Here is a 19,826-nt window from a genome sequence, read left to right on the forward strand (position 1 = left end):
TGTTTACCCCGGCGGCTGGTCACCCAGTCGGGCTGGTTAACTCCATTCTCTTGCGGGGCAGGATTTCACCTCTTCTCTCCCCTGTGGTTTCGTGGTGATATCCGTGTTTGCCCATGAGCATGAGCTCCCCGAGGCAGCCTGCCTTTTTTTAACAGGTGTGAGCCTGGGTTGCCCATGGGCGCGTCCAGGGGACCCGAGAACAGCTCTTGTCACTGTGGCGGCTCCCTACAGAAGGCGGCGAGCTACAGGCGTGTGCCTCGACTTCCCCATCAGCGCCTGCGATCCAGCCTCGGGGGCCCGGCCAGCTCCATCCCCCGGGCCTCTGAGTGACTTCTGACCCCGATCCACCTCTCTGGTGAGATTTATTAATTACCGTACTTGAGACAGCTTCGTGCCAAGAAGTTCAAAGCATCTTCCAACCTTGACCCGTTAATCCCATTAGCATCCCGGGGAGAGCGGAAGGCACTGGCTGGGTCCCGTGATCCCGCCCGCCCCGCCGTCGCGCCCGTGGGGAAGGGACGGGGACGCTTGAGCGAGGAGAGCGTGTCCTGGGTGTCCTCTGGGAGTCCACGGCAGGCCCGGAAAAGAAGGGAATTTCCCGACTCAGGCCGGGGGCCGCGCTGCCCATGCGGGCTTCCTTCCTTACAAAGCAGTCGCGGTCCACGCCCCTGAGGATGTCCCCGTCCCCCAGCACGGGCAGTGACGATCTCTAAGGGACAGCGGCCCTGGCGCCGTCTGCACTGAGCCCCGGAGAGAGGCGTTTCATTACCAGGGGCAGCAAAACGCGGCCGCCTCCCCTCTCCGAGCATCCTCTGCAGAAAACACCCTCCCTCCCCCACAAAAGGGTTTGGCCTCGGAGCAGCGGCCACATCCGTCACCTGTTCAGGGAGCGCCACAGCTGTGCGGTCCCCAGGGGGCTACCTACCAGGGCAGGGCTGCTCCCCGGGGTGCCTGAGGGGACCCACGGCCAGAGGCAGCTGGATAAAGAAGAAACAAGATGTTCTTTCTCCTGCCTGTATCCCTGCACTCTCAAGATTCTACATTGTTTTTAATTTTCAGCCTAATTTTAGTCCAAGAACTTGGAGAAGCTGGAGAAGGCTCTTAAAACTTGTTTTTTTTTTTTTTTGTAAACAAGCGCACTTTTCTGGCCAGATGTTTCTTTTTTCCTGGTCTTGCAGGGCTGCGCCATTGAGCTGTCCGGCTGAAACTGAATAAATCTTTGTTTTACGGCTTCTTTGGTCCTTCAGAATTAAGGGCCTCAGGAAGGAATCAGATCTTTTAATCCTCCGTCTTGGCCTTAAATGACCTCGCAAATGCGCCATTAGCTGAAAAATCTTAGAGATATTTTTGTGGCTGACCTGAAAGCACATTAGCAAAGTCCCAGACCCTAATATTGGGGTGGTTAGTCGTGCCCGGAATGGGATCACCAGGCACAGCCCTTCCCGGCGGGGCACCGCCGAGGAGCGAAAGCATTTCTTTTTCATCACCAGGGTATCTTGCATGATTAGGTGCGCCTTAGCAGTGACCAAGACAACAGTCGCCTTCTGTCTCCAGCTGGGTGCCCCATTTGCAGTCTGGGCCCTGCCTTCAAACTGTGCAGAGGGGTCCCCGGCATGACCTCCGCGGGGTCCCTGAGCCGGCTCCCCGGAGAAGAGTGTCGGGTGCGGGCGGACGCACCGTAGGGAAAGGCGTGCGGCACGGGGGAATGTTTGCACGGTTTGGGGAGAGCAGGCTCGTTCCAGCTATTTTTACTTCTAAAAGGGCCCTGGCAGCGGGACAGCCTTGTAAACTCTGTTGTGAGCGATACGGCAGCAGCCAAGCGCGCAGCACTCCCAGTGCCGGGGAGCGCGGGCAGGCAGTCGGCCTGGGGCTTGGACAGGTTTTCACGTCCCGGGAGGAAGAGAAGTTATTGCCCAATCTTGAGAGCTGGGTCTCAGAGCCTTGGTGTCACGTCAGACCGCAGGGCCGGGGAGCTGGAGCTGGAGGCAGAGCCCCTGTGGCTCCTTCGGGACCCCCGGCCTGCAGGGGCGTCCCAGCGCCGTCCCAGCCCCGGTCCCCAGAGCAGAGTCTCATGCTCCGATGTCTTGGAGCTTGCAGCTCCTCCTCTCTGGAGACGCGCCGTGCCTTTTCCTGGCCCCTGCCGTGTGCGTGGGGCCGCCGCCGTTCCTGTCATCCAGCTCCTCCGCCCTCCATCGCCCTCCTCTCCTCCCACTCCTATTCGCCTGTCAGATCCTGGCAATTCTACTTCTGGGTACCCGTTGGAGAGTCCATCACCCAGGCCCTGTCAACAGCCTCGTCAGGGCTCGTTCCTGCCTCTGATCTCTCCGAGCCTCCCCTGTCAGCATGGTGCGAGTGACCTTTCCTAAGCTCAGCCCTGACTGTTGCGCTCCGCACTCCTCCATGGCTCCCTATTACCACAGGATCGAGCCCATTCGTCCACCCTGGTTGGTTCAGGCCCCTCACAGCGCAGCCCCAGCTTACCTTTCTGGATAAGGACTCGGGGTCTTCCGGCCGCATCGGACAGAGACTTCTGCTGCTCCTGTCCCTTTCTTCGCTCACTGTATTTCTCTTACCTGCACGGAACCCCCGTGCCCGCCCAGCTGCCTGCCCGCAGGCCTCCCCAGCTGCCGAGAAAAGCAGGTCCTGGACTCAGGTGGGAGAAAGTGAGCAGCGGGAAAAGCCCGTTTAGTTGCGACACAAAAAGAAATCTGGACCCATAAGAGAAACCAAGGAAGAGATTTCGATGTGGCTCCTTTAGCGCGCTGTTTTGGCATGGGGACGTTTTGGCGAGCCACCCCCTGGTCAGCTGTATCATTTGACAGGTGACACGCGACGCAGATGCTCTGGCCTCACCCCTGAGCCCTGTGCCTCTGTCGAGCCCACCCTGGGGGTGAGCAGGGCTGAGGGGTGAAGGGATCGTCAGGGAAACGGGCTTCAGAGGCCCGGGTACCGCGGGCACTGCACGCTGCCCACTGCGGCGGGGCCGCAACCTCTAGCAGCTCCTCCCCCGGGAAGGGGAGCCTGGGTCCCCCACCCAGGGCTTCTCCCTGCGGCTGCTCTGGGGATGCAGGCTGGCCTCCCATGGGAGGGAGGCCCTGCTGCATCCTCCAGCCACCCACTGACCCGCGGCAGACCTCAGACAGCCCAGAGCGCCCAGTGGAGCTCAGCCGAGCTAGCCCAGACCAGAGCAGCCCAGATGACCCCCACAGTCATGAGCCTAACCCAGTGGACATTGACTTAAGCCACTAAATGTTGAAATGGTTTGTTAAACCGAGAAGCCAGTGACACAGGAGCCACCTGTGTGCTCCTTCTCTGCGCGTTCCGAGTCTAGACCAGTCCGATCTCCCCCTCCGCGTGCTGGGGACCTTGTGCGGCTCTGCACTCAGGGCACGGAATCGGCTGCTTAATTACGAAACTTCGAGTGTCCATTTGGAGAACTGAGATCGTGGACCCCTGCGCTTTGGTTTTGGTGGTGATGCACAAAGAACATAAAACGCACCCTTTTAACCACTTTAAAATGTGTAATTAAGTGGCACTAAGTGCCTTCGTGATGTCGCACAACCGTTGCCGCTGTTTAGTTCCAGAACTTCTCCATCAAACCAGAAGGAAACACCACGGCCATTAAGCAGCCACCCCCCCCCATTCTCCGCTCCCCCCTCCCCCAGCCCCGGCAACCAGTATCTGCTTCCTGTCGACGTAGGTTTGCCAATTCTGGATGTTTCTTACAGAGGAAACCGTGCAGCATGTGTTCTTCTGCGCCTGGGATGATGAGGTTAAATGTTTGACCGGCATCACACCGCTGGTAAAAGTGGCTCAAAGATGCTAATCGAGAGAAACATGTTCTGGAACCCGGGCTGGCTTGGGAGGAGGTTTCTGGATCCCAGGGGAGACCCGGGTGACAGGACTCTCTCTTTCTCAGCAGCGCGTTCACGGGAAAGTCACCGCTGAACCTCTCGCAGTCCATTAGGCATGTGCAGCAACACATTTACATTGATTTTTAAGATGCTTATCATTTTTTTCCCGACAATAAAAATGCCTACTTATAAGAATCCAGGCAAAGCGAATGTTTGGAAAAAAGGAAAGAGAGAGCTGCCGATTGCAAAATGAGAAAGAGCCATGGAAAATGGAGCCGGGAAACGGGAGGATGCGGGGGGCGCAAGTGGAAAGTCTGTTGTAGCGTGATTGTGGGGCTGATGGGACCGAGTGAGCGTCCAGGAGATCTGGATGAATATTACTTGGCAAAATAATAGTAATTTTAAAAAATTGACGGACCATTTTGACGTAAATGCACCAAAAATTTTCCGCTATTGAAATAGCCTTTTGAGAGTTGCTGGGTTAAAACGGACACGTTGGTCACCCTGCGTCAGGGGAAAAGGAAGATGATGCTAACCGAGCTGCCCCCAACTTCCGCAGGGCTCGAAAGGAGGAAAATCGCACCAATTGGTATTTTCAGGCTTCCGGATTCCAGGCGGCTTGCTCAAGGCTTTTTTATGGGCGAGATATCTCACGAGCTCTTCCAGCCAACCTGTGGGTGGGTGGGTGTTGCCACCTCTAGCACGCGGGTGAGGGTTGGCGGTAAGATGCCCCCCACGGCATCACGGAGGCTGGGGGCTGCACCCTGCATGCTGGCTCTGCACCCCTGGGTGTCCCCGCAGCTTCGCAGCCTCCTGTCTGGATGAAGCAAGTGGCCCCTCGTGGGCGAAAGCTGGGCCGGGCGAAAGGCTGTGCAGGGGCGGGCCCTCAGCACGCGTGAGAAGTCAGAAACAGCTCGAAGACCGTGTTCCACTCATGATCTCCTCAACGTCAGCTTCGCTTGACGGTCGACAGACACAGCATCTTGCCGTCACTGTCTTCCACTCGCTGGTTTTGAAATGCCATCCCCTCTTTGAGCCCATCGACTGTCTTTGTTGGCCAGACCCTGTCCGATTGCTCTTGCTTTATGAATGCTGGGCATTGGCTTGCAAAGCACGCGCACACACCCAGGCAAGAAGAGACAGAGGCGGCAAGGCAGCACGGGGAGGCAGGGGCACCCCACAACACGCGGAGGGAGGTTCCGGCACAGAGGGGAGAGCTGCTCGGTCCTCAGGGCGGCCAGAGCTGACCCTCAGCACCAGGCCCAGAGAGGAGCGTGGCGGCTTCCCTTGCTCTCCCCTGGCACCGAGGCTTCTCCTCCCAGCCACTGACCGGGAAGCCCAGGGTGGACCCTGGCCAACTGGGCCACGGCCCCTCCGACAGAGCAGCAGTCCCGGCAGGCCATTTGGCTGAAGGATGCACATGTCTGTAGAGGTCGGGGCGGGGGGAGGGTTCTCCAAACGCTTGCTTCGTGTCACGGGACACAGCTGGGCTCTCTGCAGTGACACAGCAGCACACAGCACGGAGCGTGCAGCGTCTTAGGGAGGGAAGTGGGGGGCGGCCCTTCATCTGGCAGAAGCCATGGAAAGAGGGCCCGGAGAAAGCCCCAGAAAGGGGCTCCGTGCCTCGTGCATCAGGGCGCCACCAAACGTGGGGCCCCAGTGGGTCCTTGGAAAGTGGGTGGCCTGCATGTATGCTTTTGATCCCTCTTTCCTTTTTTTATTAAAAAAAATTGCCATGGAGCACATGAAATGTATGGCCAAGCATATTACCATAAATTTCTTAAAAAATAGAATAATTGACTTGCAAAACAAGAGCTGGAAGCGGAGACGAAGCTGGGGAAGAGGTGGAAGGACCAGGAGCACAGCAAGGGGGCGAGCGGGACAGCATGCAGCGGAGTGCAGAGATGTCTGAGGACGTGGGGGACGGTGGCAGTGAGGGGATCCCCGACATGTGCACCTCAGGAGTCCGAAGGATAAAAGAACTAAGGGCGTGGAGGAAAAAAATTTTAATTAAACAGTAATTTAAGAGACATTTCTGAAAATAAAAAGAAGACTTGAACCTACAGATTGGAAGGGAATGCCTCGCCCTGAGCAGGTACATCCGGTGGCTGACACTGAGGCGTTCCCGGAGAAGGTGGCTGCCACCCGAACCCTCTTCCGCGGTTCCCTTTTCACCTGCGAGCTCTGGCTTGAGTCTCCTTCCAGCTAGAAGAGGGAGGAGCAGACGTGTGATGTGCTCGAAGCCACTTTGTACCTAACCAAACTGACGCGCACAAAGAGAGACAAGACGTCTTCGAATGCGCAAGAATGCAGGAATGTGGTCCACCTGAGCCTGTCTCTAAGTCACTGCTGGAGGAAGGATTTAGCCAGGCAAGGGATGAGAGAAAAGAGCTGTCTCTGAGCACGGAGCCCGTGGGACTCTAGGGTGAGGGTGCAAGGGCGGAAACATTCCGGGGGGTGGAGAGGAAGGGGTGGTGAGGGAGCGCGGAGAGAGGACACCCCTGCAGGGGCTGTGGCGAGATGGTTCTGGAACATTCAGTTCGGGAGACTGTCTTCAGGTTGGGCATGAAAAGTTCACCGCCGGCAGCAGCAGGCACGAGGGGCGGGGGTTGGATGTCGGATGTGCGGACAGACGCTGTGGACTTCTCTCCTGCTGGCCGCGTTTCTCCACGAAGCCTCGGCGGAGAGCGAGGACGAGAAGACGAGAGAGAGGGAGCCGTGAAGCCGTCATCCTGGGCACTGCTGTCTGGTTTACTGTCTGATCCACCCATTGAGCTAATTATTTCCAAAACTGTGTCTGTCATTTGTACACGTTCCTTGTGGTGCATTTTCAGATCTGCATGTTCATTCCTTATATAGGCTGTTGTTTGCTTTTAGAAGTCCGGCCTTGTTTTCTTTAAACATGTTATACATAGCTACCCCGTGTTCTGTTTCTGCTCATTCTAGCGTCTCGAGGGGCTCAGTCTTGTCGTTTCTGCCGCCACACACAGACACAGGGCCACCTCTCCGTGCTCAGTGATCTTTGTAACCCCGCACCTGGTGTGTGGGAGTGCTGACGGCCCGGACTGGGGGGTTTCCCTTCTAAGAACCGCTAGGTCCCCACCATGAAGGGTCCGGCTCTGCAGAGCCCCAGGGCCAGCCGCCCCTGCCGCGCCAGCTCGGGGCCAGAGGCTGCTGCAGAGCCTGGCCCTCAGGGACCTCCCCTCCCTCTCGCTGTGGCTCCTGGCCGGCTCGCTCATTCCGTTCCCTTTTGAATTTTGTGTGCTGGGGGTGGAGAGAGTTGGGCTTTCGAGATGTCACTTACTTCCTGGGAGTCCAGTAAGGCCCTGACAAGGGATTCCCCCACTGTTCCTTTTTGTGATCCAGGACATGCTTGTTTCTCGGTGTTGCAGAAGTGAAAGAGAAAACTCGGTTTTCACTGTGTACCTGTTGGTACCTTTTGAATCCCGTGCCACAGCTCTGCACTGCCTACCCCGCAAGGCGGACAAAGAGAACAGGCTGCTCGAGAAGGTGACTTAGGGCCGCAGGCCCACATCGGCAGGTAACCGAGCACTCAGCAGTGCTCCCGGCTCTGCCTCTGCCCAGGCTGGGGGGTGTTGTACTCGCAGCCCCCACTGTGGCCGCACCGCGCACACTCTGGTCCCTGCCTTGCCTGGGCGCCCACTCCTTACAGCCTTGGCTCAGCAGTGCTCCTGGAGCTACCCTTCCCTCCCCGCAGAGACTCCCTCCGCCTGCCTCCCCCAGCATGGGGTCCGTCCGTCGGCTGTGCGCCTCTTCCTCCCTCCTCGCCTCCTCCGCAGAGCAGAGGGCCCAGCACATCTTCCTGCTGGGGCGAAAGAACGCGGGGTCCCTCGAGGGCCCCCAGCCCCTTGTCAGTTTCACCGTCTGAGATGTGTCCAGGAAGCCCAGTTACCGGCACCGGGAAGGGGTTGGCAGGTGCTGCGATCCGGATCCCATGAGGGTGCTGCTCCGGGACTGGCGGGAGTGTGGGGGAGAGAAAGGAATGCTCCTTAGGACGCCCTGCGGTTTAGGGGCAGGGGCGGGGAGCTGCACCCCGCCTTTCTGGAAGCCGCAGAGGGGCCCTGTGCAAAGGCGAAGATGCTACATGAGTCAGCTCGGTTCCGGGCAGGAGCTGGAGCCCATTGACCTGGACTTTCATCTCTTTTCTGGCATTTCGGGGAACAAACAAGGGGTTATTACAGTCACATCTGACGCTTTGCCTCGCCTTACAGAGAACGGCGCGGCCGAGTTGCTCCCACAGCCTCTCCTTGTGGGTCCCCGGAGGCCGAAGACCCAAGGGCACGCCGGGGTGGGAGGAGGACCTCATTGCGAGACCCCCATGGCTCCCTCCCGGTCCCTGTTTCCTGAGCGGTGGGACGGGCACCTGGGACGGAGGTAGGTCGTGTTTCCTGGGCCCCTAGCTCTCTGTGGTCTTAGCTGCCTCTGCGTCCTCCAGAAGGAAGCTTGCTCCTGCCCCGTGCTCGGCAGGCATCCGCCACCTTGGTCCTGGGGCCAGGCGTCATCCGAGCACCGAGTCTGTAAGGGCAAGCTGCTCTGGGCGTCCCGAGAGTGACCCACAATGAAGGGTCACTTCATTGTGGGTCACTTCATTGTTAGACCAGGGCTGATGGCAAATCCTGGGCAGACAGGCGCCCCTGACCTAGTCTCAAGGTCCAAGGGAGCTGGCTTTTGAGCTGAGTGTCCTCAAATCAGCAGCAGGTAGCTGGGCAAGCAAGAGCAGCTGGGGAGGGCGGCGGAGTGGGGGAGGAGCTTGTATTAATCCAGCTCCGTTTTAGCTGCTTAAGACCCACAAATATGCCAAGCTGGCCCCAGGAGCAGGCCTGAAATCCTGATTTTCTGCTCTGGGACTATCTTTTTAAATGGTCGTAGTGTCATCTAGTTAACAGGGAGATAGATGTAATTTTTAAATTGTGTTTTTCAGCTTTTTGGAAGCGTTCTTGACTTTAACAATGAACTGTACATATCTAAAGTGCACGGTTGGATAGGTTTTAACATATGCCCATGGAACCAGCGCCAGGGGCCAGTGGTGCGCCTAACCACCCCCTCCAGGCTTCCTTGAGCTCCTGGGAAATCCATCCCTTCCACCTCCCCATCCTCACACGACTGCTGCGGTGCTTTCTGTCGCCGTAAATTAGCTTGCATTTTCCAGAGTTGTATGTTGATGGACTCACACAGGACATATTTGTGTCTGACTTCTTTCACACGGCATAGCCACTGTGAGGTTCATTCACATGCATGGCATTGTGCGTGTCAGTAGTTCATACGTGGTGTTCTGCTGCGTGGATATACCACGGTTCATCATTCCCGCCTGGCGACGGCCATTTGTTGTTTGACATTCTGTTATTGCAAACAAAGCTGCCAGGAACGTTTGTGAACATCTCTTTGTATGGCCATGTGATTTCGTTTCTCTTGGGTAAACACCTAGAAGTGAACTGGCTGTAGCGTATGATAGACGTATGTTTAACTTTTTAAGAAACTGTCAGACTTTTCCGAGGTGGCTTATTCCTTTCACAATCCCACCAGACGTCCTGCCTTGTCCCTGGACTTAGGGGTAAGCCGTTAGTCTTTCACCATTAGATGGAGTGCCAGTTGTAGATATTTTCGCAGACGCCCTTTATCAGGTCGAGGAAATTCTCTCTAATTTTAATTTGCTGAGAGTGGTTATAGGGAATGAGCTGTGAGATCTTGTCAAATGACTCTCCTCCATTTATTGAGAGGATCATTATGTGGTTTTCTCCCTTACTCTGTCAGTATGGTGAATTTCATTATTTAATTTGCAAATGCAATTCAATGTTACATTGCTTATAAACCCCACTTGGCCATGATGTATTATTCATTTTGCATATTGCCTGAATTTTGTTAAGAATATTTGCATCTATGTTCATGAGGGACCTTTCTCAGTGGCTTGCTCATAACACGGTCTTCTGGTTTGGGCATCATGGTAATGCCGGCCTCAGAGAGTGAGTCGGAAAACGCTTCCTCTTCTTCAGGGTTTTGAAAGAATTTGTGTAAAATGGATTACGTCTCTTTCTTAAACGCTTGGTGGAATTCTCCAGTGAAGCCATGTGGGCCTGGGATTTTCTCTGTGAGGTTTCTAACTACAAATTAAGTTTCTTTAATAGATAAGAAGCTGGGCTGTTCAGATTATCTGTTTATCCTTGAGTGAGCTCTGGAAGCCTGTGTCTTTCAAGGAATTTCCCCATTTCATCTGAATTAAGGAGTTTATGAACATAAAGTTGTTCATAATCTTCTCTCACTGGTACCTAATGCCTGTAGAATTTGCAGTGGTGGCTTTCTGTTCTCTACTTCTGGCCTTGGTGATTTGCTTCTCTCTCTTCCCAGACCTGTCTGCTGAGCGGCTTGTCCATCGGCTCATCTCCTTAAACACCTCGCTTTTACGTCCTCCATCTTCTCTACCACTTTTCTCTTTCCTATGTCATTGATTTGTTACTGCCTTTGTTGTTTCTTGCTTTTTGATTAATTTTAGATTAACTTTCTCTTTGTTTCCTCCTTTCTTAAGGCGGAAGCTACTCGAGAACTTTCTTGTTTTCTGATTAGGTGATCAGTGCTATAAATTTTACTCTAAGCACTGCTTTAGCTGCATCTCACACATTTGGACATGTCATGTTTTCATTTTCTTTTATTTCTAATAGTCCTTGGCATTTACTCTTTGACCCATAGGTTATTTAGAATTGTGTTATTGTTATTTGGGAATTTTAGAAGATATCCTTCAGGTATTGATTTTTAATTTGCTTTCCTTGTGTGCAGAAAACATACCTTGCATGACTTGAATCCTTCCTTGTAAATGTATTTGTCTTCTTTGTCCCAGAATCAGATCTGTCTTGGCAATGTTTGGAAGGAGCTTGTGCTCTGCTGTGCAGCAGGGCCTTGGATAACATTGTTTTGTTCAATTTCGTTTTGTTATGAGATTCGTGAGGAAAACCAAAATCAATTCTCAGTGGGGTTGCTGTCCGTGTGGAGTGTGGGTGTCCTCCCCATGTCTGCATAGGTTTTCTCCAGGCACTCCAGTCCCCTCCCACATCCCAGAGAGTGCATATTAAGTGAATTGGCGTGTCTGAATGATCCTAGTCTGAGTGCGTGCGTGTGGGTGTGTGTGCGTGTGACTGTGCCCTGCCATGGGGTGGTGTCCTAGACACGGTTGGATCCCTCCTTGTGCCCGGAGCTGCCCAGACAGCCTACAGTCACTTGCAACCCTGGACTGGAATACTTGGGTTAGAAAAATGAATGAATGAATGGGTACAAATTATTATCGAAAACTCGTCAAGTCTATGATAATCACACAAATGCATGACAAGATGCGATGGGGAGCAAAAGCCCTCAGCGAGCCTGCCGCATTTGTGATTGCTTTCTGACTGTGTGGTTGGAGGAAGTGCTCTTACAGTTTTCACTTTGCAATATTTATTCCTTGATTTAACCCAGTGCCACTATGACCATCTTCATGCACTGATTCACCAAAAATTGGGTAAATAATGATCTTTCTTTAAATGTATATATAGCTCACATTTACTTCAGTGTTTAATATTAGAAGAGTTTGGGTCTTTAAAAGTTTAGTGATGTTTTTGTGCCCAGAAATATGTCATAAGAATTTATTTATTTATTTATTTTCAGCATATTATGGGGGTACAAATGTTCGGGTTATGTATATTGCCCTTGCCCCCGTCATAGGAATTTAACTCTTGTTTATACCAATTAGCCTTTGGTAAAACTGGTTCCGTTATATGTTCTTCCACTTAAAGTTGCAGTTTCTAGGAATTTACTCATGACATTAAATGAGGACTTACTACAGTCAAGTAGGATACTCTGTAAATCTCAGATCAGGTCAAATTGACTTATAGTAAAGTTCAAGATGTCTATATCCTTGTTGATTTTCTGTCTACTTGTTCTATCAATTTTTTGTTTAAAGTTTTGGTGTTGTTTCTTTTCTTATTTCAAAATATTAAGGGGGTACATATGTTTTGTTACATGGAAACAGTGTATAATGTTGAAGTCAGGACTTTTAGTGTGGCGGTCACCAAAATAGTGTTCATGGTACCCCATAGGCAAGCTTTGTAACCCTCCTCCCTTCCCAACCTCCCCCCATTCTTGGCTTCCAGTGTCCTTTATGCCTGTGCAGACCCATCATTTAGCTCCTACTTATTAGTGAGAACACATGGTATTTGGTTTTCCATTCCTGAGATGCTTCACTTAGGATAATGGTCTCTACTTCCATCCAAGTTGCTACAAAAGACATTATTTCATTCCTGAGTAGTACTCCATAGTGAATATTTTAACATATACCACATTTTCTTTATCCTTTCATAAACTGATGGGCACTTAGGTTGATTCCACATCTTTTCAATTGTGAATTGTGCTGCAGTAAACATTCAAGTGCGGGTGTCTTTTTGATAAAATGACTTCTTTTCCTTTGGGTAGATACCCAGTAGTGGGATTGCTGGATGGAACGGCGGGACTACTTTTAGTTCTTTGAGGAATTTCCATACTGTTTTCCATAGAGGTTGTGCTAATCACGCCTTTTATTTCTACCTATGCTTTCACAATGCATTATCATTAAATTCACTTGAAATGGTCAATTATCTTTTAAAGAGAGTTTTAAAATAAGAGGCAGCGTCTTTCATATTTACCCTGGCGCTTCTCACAGCTTCATGCATGTCCACACTGCTGTCCGTCACCGTTTGCCTCCTGTGTGGGGGCTCGCCCCGCCACGTCTGCAGTGAGGATCTGCTGGCAATCAATTTCCTCAGCTCTTGGATGTCTGAAAAAGTCTTTCTTTTTGAAAGCTACTTTTTTTTTTTTTGGCGGGTAAATATTCTAGATTGACAATTTTTTTTTTTTTTTTTTACTTCCAGATGTCACTGTATTGTCTCCTGGCATGCATTGTTTCTGATGAGAAGTCGGCTGTCACTCTTACATTTGTTCCTCTGTACGCACATAGTACGTTTCTTCTTCCCTCACTCTTGCTGCTTTTGAAGTTTTCTCTTTATCATCGGTTTTGGGCAATTATATTATAATGTACCTTGGTGTGCTTTTCTCTATATTTCTTGTATCTGGGATTCTTGTATCTGTGGGTTTATAGTTTTTATCAAATTTGGAAACATTTCAGCCACAATTTATTCAAATAATTTTTCCCCACCTGCCTCTCCTTTCAGGGACTCCAGTTACATGTATATTGGGCTGTTTGAATTTGTCCCACTGTTCACTAGAGCGCTGCCCAGTCCCCCCTGCCATGTTTTTACTTTCTCTATTTTATTGTGGATGGCTGCACTGCTGTGTCTTCAAGTGCAGCAAACGTTTGTTCTAGAGTGAAATCTGCTGTTAATCCCAGGCTTTTTTATTTAAAAGAAAAAACTCTACAAGTTTTGTCTTTCTAAAATCTCCCATGTCTCCTTTCAACATTCTGATGTTCTCCTCTACCCTCTTAACATAAAAAAAAGTAGTGATAATAACTGTCTGACATCTTTGTCTACTAACTCTATCATCTGTGTCATTTCTGGGTTTGTTTCTATCGATCAATATTTTTCCTGATTATGGGCCTATTTTCCTGCTACTGCCCATCCTTGATACTTTTTGATGGGATTCCACAATTGTAAATTTTATTTTTCTGGGTGCTGGGTAATTTTGTATTCCTTTGTATATCCCCAAGTTTTGTTCCTGGAAGCCATGATGTTGCTTGGAAATGGCTTGGTCCCTTTTGAGCCTTACTTTTAAGCCTTGTTAGGTGGGACCAGGATGGCCATTAGCAGAGGGGTAACACACTGCTTCACTCTTGGGACAGTATCCTTCTGAGTACCCTACCCGATGCCTCGTGTGTGACAAGGTTTCTCTACTCTGACTGGTGAGAACACAAACTCTTCCTGGCCCTTTGTGGGCTCAGGTTGTCTGGCTTGCTCCTTTCTGCCGGGCACTTCCTCTTACGTTTGTTCCTCTGTACATGCATAGTATGCTTCTCCTCCCCTCACTCTCGCTGCTTTTGAAGTTTTCTCTTTATCATTGGTTTTGGGCAATTGTATTACAATGTACCTTGGTGTGCTTTTCTCTATATTTCTTGTATCTGGGATGCTTGTATCTGTGGGTTTATAGTTCTTGTCAGATTTAGAAACATTTCAAAGACCGCCAGCCTCAGGCGGTCGCCCGCACGCGTGTGCTGATCAGAGCTCAGCCGAAGGCTCAGGCAAACACCGTGGAACTCTGCCCCACAGTTCCCGCCTCCCCGTATTCCCAACTCTGTCTCCCCATTCAGGGAGACGCCCAGCTCTGTTTGGGTCACTCTTCCCTGTAAAGCGGGCTGGAAGCTGCGTCTAGGTAGGAGGCTGGGGCAAACTCAAGGCTTTCCTATTTATTTTCCTTCTCTCGGGGATCACTGTCCTGTGCTGCCTGTTGTCCTATGTCTGAAAATTTTTGTCTTTTTTTTTTTTTTTCAGTTTTTCTGTCTGGTTGTTTAGTTGTTTAGCGTGGGAGGGTAAATCCAGTTCCCGTGACTACATCATGGTCAGAAGCAGAAATGTTACGTGTGCATTTTGTTTATTGTGGTAAAGCACACATAACATGAAATTTACCACTTTAGCCATTTTTATGTGCACAGTTCAGTGGCATAAAGTGCACTCACATTGTTGTGCAAACATCACCATCATCCACCCTAGGACATTTTTTACCTTTCCAAACTAAGACTCTGTCCCCATTAAATAATAACTCTCCATCCCCCTCCCCCAGCCCGTGGTAACCTCCGTTCTACTTTCTACCTTTATGAATTTTGCAACAATACAGTCTTTGTCCTTTTGTGCCCGGCTTATTTTACTTAGAATAAGGTCTGTAAGGTTAATTCACGTTGTAGCATGTGTATAATTTTCCCTTTTTAAAAATTTTTAATTGACACATAATGATTGTACATATTTGTGGGATACATGTGACATTTTGATACACATATACAATGTGTAGTGATCAAATCAGGGTAATTGACATGCCCACCATCTCAGACATTTATCGTTTCTTTGTATTGGGGGCGGTCAAAATCCTCTGGCTGAATAACGTTTTATTGTCTATACCACATTTTGTTCATCTGTTTATCTGTTGGTGGGCACTTGGGTTGTTTCGACCTTTTGGATATTTGAATAATGCTGCTGTGAATACAGGTGTACAAATATCTGTTCGAGTTCTTGCTTTCAGTTCTCTTGGTTATCTACCCAGAAGTGGAATTGCTGGATGGCACCGTGGTTGAATGTTTAATGTTTTGAGGAACTGCCGTACTGCTTTCTACAGTGGGTATGCCATTTTACGTTCCCGCCAGCAGTGCACACGTGTCCCAATTTCTCCATTCTCTTGCCAACACCTATTCTGTTTTTTGATAGTAGTTGTCCTAATGGACATGAAGTGTCCATGAATGACGTCTCTAAACTTCCCTCTGAGAACACGGCAGAATGGGCTCATATTTAAGCAGGGCAGGGGAGGGGGGTCAGGACACTTTCCCAGGGTCAGGGCAGTTGGATCGGAGCCCTGGATGTTACATGGTTTTTAACTTACTGAGCTGTAAACTCCCTGAGGCGTCTCTGTATCTGGCGTCCATCACAGCGCCCAACACTCCCTGAGTGCCCCGCAGGTGCGGCGTGGTGGGGAGGCACAGCAGTACAGACAGCCAGCAGCTTCGGGACCGCGGGGCTCACTGTGGCTGCAGCAAAGGAGAGTGGTGGGCGGGGTAGGGGTGAGGCTGCGGCATCCCCAGGGGCCAAACTGCCCAGGGCCTTTGGTGCAAAACTCAGACATGTAAGCCTTTCCCAAGGAGCTACAGAAGGCTTGTAAGTAGGGGCCAGTATGGCCAGACTTTCATGTTTCGAGGATCACACTGAGCACAGCAGGTTGGGGGTCATTCGGGGAGAAGGGGCTGGGGGAATTAATGAAGACGCAGCAGGGGAGAATCGGGCTGGCAGGGTGGGGGCGAGGCAGAGGCGAGTGTGTTGGTCGAGGTTCTGCAGAGAAACAGGACCACCAGGGTCAGACATACAGCCATGCAGCACTGACACAAGGGAACCTTCTGACAGACGCGTCACCAGACGATGTCATCATTGTGTCACCATCACAGAGCGCACGTACAGAAACCTAGACGGTGCATCCGCTACACGCCTAGGCTGCATGGTGGGGCCTCTCGCTCCTGGGCTGCAAGGCTGTGCAGCTCGTCGCTGCACTGAGTCCCGTAGGGCCAGGGTCCCCACCTACGGTGAGCGGCATAATTATTTCAATATATATTTCAATGTAATGATAACAGCAATAAAGTGCACAGTAAATGTAATGCATTTGAATCGTCCCCAAACCATCTCTCCCCTTCCCGGTCTGTGGAAAAATTATCTTCCATGAAAACAGTACCTGGTGCCAAAAAGAGTGGGGACCACTGCTGTGGGGAACTGTAATGCAATGGTAGGTATCTGTGTATCTAAACATAGGAAAGCTACAGTAAAAATACGGCATTTTTACGTAATCTTATAGAACCGCCCTCATATATGCAGTTTGTCTTGTGGCACATGGCTGAATGTGTGTGCATGCATGTGTGCGTGCGTGTGTTTGTGTGTGCATATGCGTGTATATGCATGTGTGTATGTGTACACGTGTATATATGTATGTCTTTGCATGCATGTATGTGTACGTGTGTATATGTATGTGTGCATATGTGTTTGGATGTGTGTATGTGCACACGCACATGTTGTGTGTGTAAGAGCTTTAATGTGAGGAGCTGGCTCACATGTTTGCCGAGCCTGAGAAGCCCGCGCCCTGGCATCTGCGAGCTGGAGCCCAGGGGACCCGGTGGTGTGATTCAGTCTGAGTCCACAGGCCTGAGAACCCGGGAGCCGATGGTTTAATTCCCAGTGCGAGGGCAGGGGAAGATGAGATGATCTGTTCCAGCTCAAGCAGGCAGGCAGCAAGCGAAAGGGGCGAATTCCTCCAGCCTCCACCTTCTGTTCTGTTTGTTCTTTCCAGGGATGAGAGGACGCCCACCCACACTGGGGAAGGGGACAGATTTTACTGAGTCCCTGGACTCAAATGCTAACCTCATTCTGAAACACGTGCCACGCCCAGAAAGAACGTTTCATCCAGACACCCCGAGGCCCGCTCAAGTTGATGCATAAAATGCAGCGTCACACTGACGAGGGGGGGGTCTGTCCCCACCTTCCCCGTGCGGCGGGGGCTGGGCCACACCCAGGGACACCTGCCTGCTTCCTCGGCACGTCGGGGCCTCCACTCTCAGCAACAGGTGCCAGAAGCTCAGCCCCTGTGTGCAGACTCGCAGATGACGTGCAAATAGACGAACCGGGGAAAGGGGAGAGGGACTTGTCTCAACCTGGGCGGATCTCTTCCATCCTGGAATCTGTGAAGGTGATAAAAGGAATTTCCGAAGAGGCTTCCCTTGCTCATATCGGAAGCTCGGCGAAGGAGGAGAAGGAGACACGTTTCCCTGCCGCCGACAGTGTGCTCCCTGTTTCCGGAGTGTTCCCTGCGTCCTCCCCGCCCCTGGCTTGTGCTTGAAGACAGCCCCTATCAGCTTGACACTGCGAGAACTACAAAGTGGAGAAAGCAGAAGACTTCTGTTTGTTTTTCACTGGAGTGCTAATGGCTTCTTCTGTTCTCAGATTTGTGCCTGCCTCTGGGTAATTGGCAAAAAGGGATGTGCCATTTGTCACAAAAACGAAAAACATTTGAAGTCAATGTGAGTTATATGTGTGTGATGATTATTGTCTAAATGAAGTCAGCTTTTAAATTTCATAAGCTGAAGTTCTGGATCCACTCAGCAATGCATAGAACGTATTGTCTGAAAGGCTTTGTGGGCCTTTTCAGAGGACATTCAAGTTCAGGGAAGGGAGTTGAAAAAGGCAAGGCTGTATCAATGGCAACATTTCCTGCCTGCCCGCTAACCCCTGCCCCAGCCCGCTCCAGTTGTTTTCCGAGTCTCAGGGCATGTCATATAGTAAGAAAGGCGAGGGCTCCTAGACCCCCGACTGACATCCTCAAGCCTCGGCCAGCCTCTCTGCCCTGGGGCTAACTCCTGGGCTTCCCAGATGTGAATACAAACCCTGGGGGGATCTCATCCCAGCCTCTCTCTCTCTCTCCCACCCACCCCGGGCCTCCTACCTTTTCTCTCATTCTTTGTTTTTTTTTTAAGACCCCATGTACCTATTGCTTAACTCCTTCTGGAATTATTTTTACCACTTGTGAAGATCAGTCGTCATGCTCTAAGAGCGATGACAGATCTCCAGGCAGTTTCTCCCTTGGGGAATTTCTCTGCTTTTGAAAAAGGCCCCTTTTGGATGTTTGATAGCAGCAGCTTGGGGAGCTGGGAAGAGTGGCTGACACCTCTGTCTCTAATGATATTTTTATGACGCTCCCATTGGGAAACATGGGATTCTATTCGAGAGGAAAAAAACAACCAAAGGCTTATAAACAATGATACTAATGGTGATGGAGCTTTTCTCCATAATTGGATAAACAGTCCTAATTTTATAAAATACAATTATCAGGAGCTCAGACTTTGACTCTCCTGTGTATTTTGAAGCATGGCTAAAATATAATAAACCTAATTGATTCCTTCCAAACAAATAAAGCCTACAAAATTCCATGGGGGGTGGGTGGGAAATTGCCATGAAAAAGAAAATGGAATGTTGAAAAATGCACATGAATTCACAGTTTCCCAGCAGAAAGAGAGCTCGTCCCTTAGGGAAGGGAGCTGCCCAGATGTCCCAGAGTGAGGTGGACGGGGGCTTGGGCCGGGCCCTCAGTACCCCCACCCTTCTCCGACCCTGGTGGGCAGCAGGTGCAGAAGAGGCTGGGCTACTGTGGTGTCCCGGGAGTCCAAAGATCAAGGTTCCAGAAATGGGAAGTTCAGGCTGTGGAGGGAAGGAGGCCAAACCACAAACTCGGTACCTGTTTTCACGGGTGGGGCTGCTAAACCTCACACTGACTTCATGCCACCAGCCCTCACTCGATTGGTGTGGTTGTTTCTTTTCCGCCGGCGCGGGCACGCCTCTGCCCACGAGCGAGTGCCAGTGCCTCGCGGCGGTGGCAGTGGTCTGGCACCTTCTCCTGGCCACTGCAGCCCCTCAAATGTCGTCCCGGGGTGACTTGAGCAGTTTTGTCCTTGAGGTCTTGAAACACCTTGAAACGGAACCACGTGGTCCCAGGAGCCTGAGACCCTCGCCCCACCAGCGGCAGCCCCGGCCCGGGCACCTCTCCCCGGTTGCCGCTTGCTCTGTTCCCGCAGCCTGGAGGTGCTTCTGGAAGGGATGACGGCAGCTGACAGGGAGTTGAGGAGTGTCTTCTTCGTCCCTGGCATCTGTTCCCGACACACCATCTGCCCTAGACAACAAGCCCACGTCTTTCTTCTTGTTCTTCCTTCCCTTCCCGCGTGGACTACGGCGGTGGAGGAAGTCATCTCGCTGCTGCGCGGGCCGCCGCGCTCTGCAGGGGAAGGGGCTTGGGGGCTCCCCTCTGGGTCCCCAGGTCGCCTCTCCTCCGCGTCACCCGCCCGGGGCCCAGCCCGCCAGCCAGCCGGCGCGGCGCAGGGAGGTCTGCCCTCCCCGACAGGTGGAGGAGGGGGGCTCAGCGCCACTCTCCCCCGCGCAGGCGGGCGCTGACCCAGCAGCCTGAAAATGCAGATGAGATTTTACATAACCCTAAGACTCACCCTGACATTATCTAATATATTTTTTTTAAAAAAATCCTACAAGCAAATTGGACAGAGAACTGGAGCGGGGAGAGATGCTGGGAAAACCTGTTTTCTTCTCAAAGCATTATCAGTGACACGCCATATGGTTTTTGCCAAACCATTTGGCTGCTCTAAGATTTTCTATTCCCAAATGTAAAGCTGAGCTAATAGAATTTGCCACCCCACCGGGACATTGCAGGCACTAATCAGAATGTCTATAAATGCCTTTGAACTCCTTGGGAAAAATATGC

The 19,826-nt window shown here is 51.4% G+C and overlaps 1 protein-coding gene across 1 annotated transcript in view; it reads left to right on the forward strand.

Annotated features, from left to right (window-relative positions):
• LOC105861111 (uncharacterized) overlaps nt 1–18,470 on the forward strand; it is a 109,489-nt gene extending 91,019 nt beyond the window's left edge. Inside the window, exon 5 of the mRNA XM_076004606.1 lies at nt 16,857–18,470. Within this exon, the coding sequence (XP_075860721.1) occupies nt 16,857–17,005 (149 nt within the window). The 3' untranslated portion in view covers nt 17,006–18,470. The remainder of the gene's footprint in view (nt 1–16,856) is intronic.
• The last annotated feature ends 1,356 nt before the right edge of the window (nt 18,471–19,826 follow it).

The sequence above is a fragment of the Microcebus murinus genome, chromosome 6 (genome assembly GCF_040939455.1).
Source record: "Microcebus murinus isolate Inina chromosome 6, M.murinus_Inina_mat1.0, whole genome shotgun sequence".
NCBI classification, from domain to species: Eukaryota; Metazoa; Chordata; class Mammalia; order Primates; family Cheirogaleidae; genus Microcebus; species Microcebus murinus.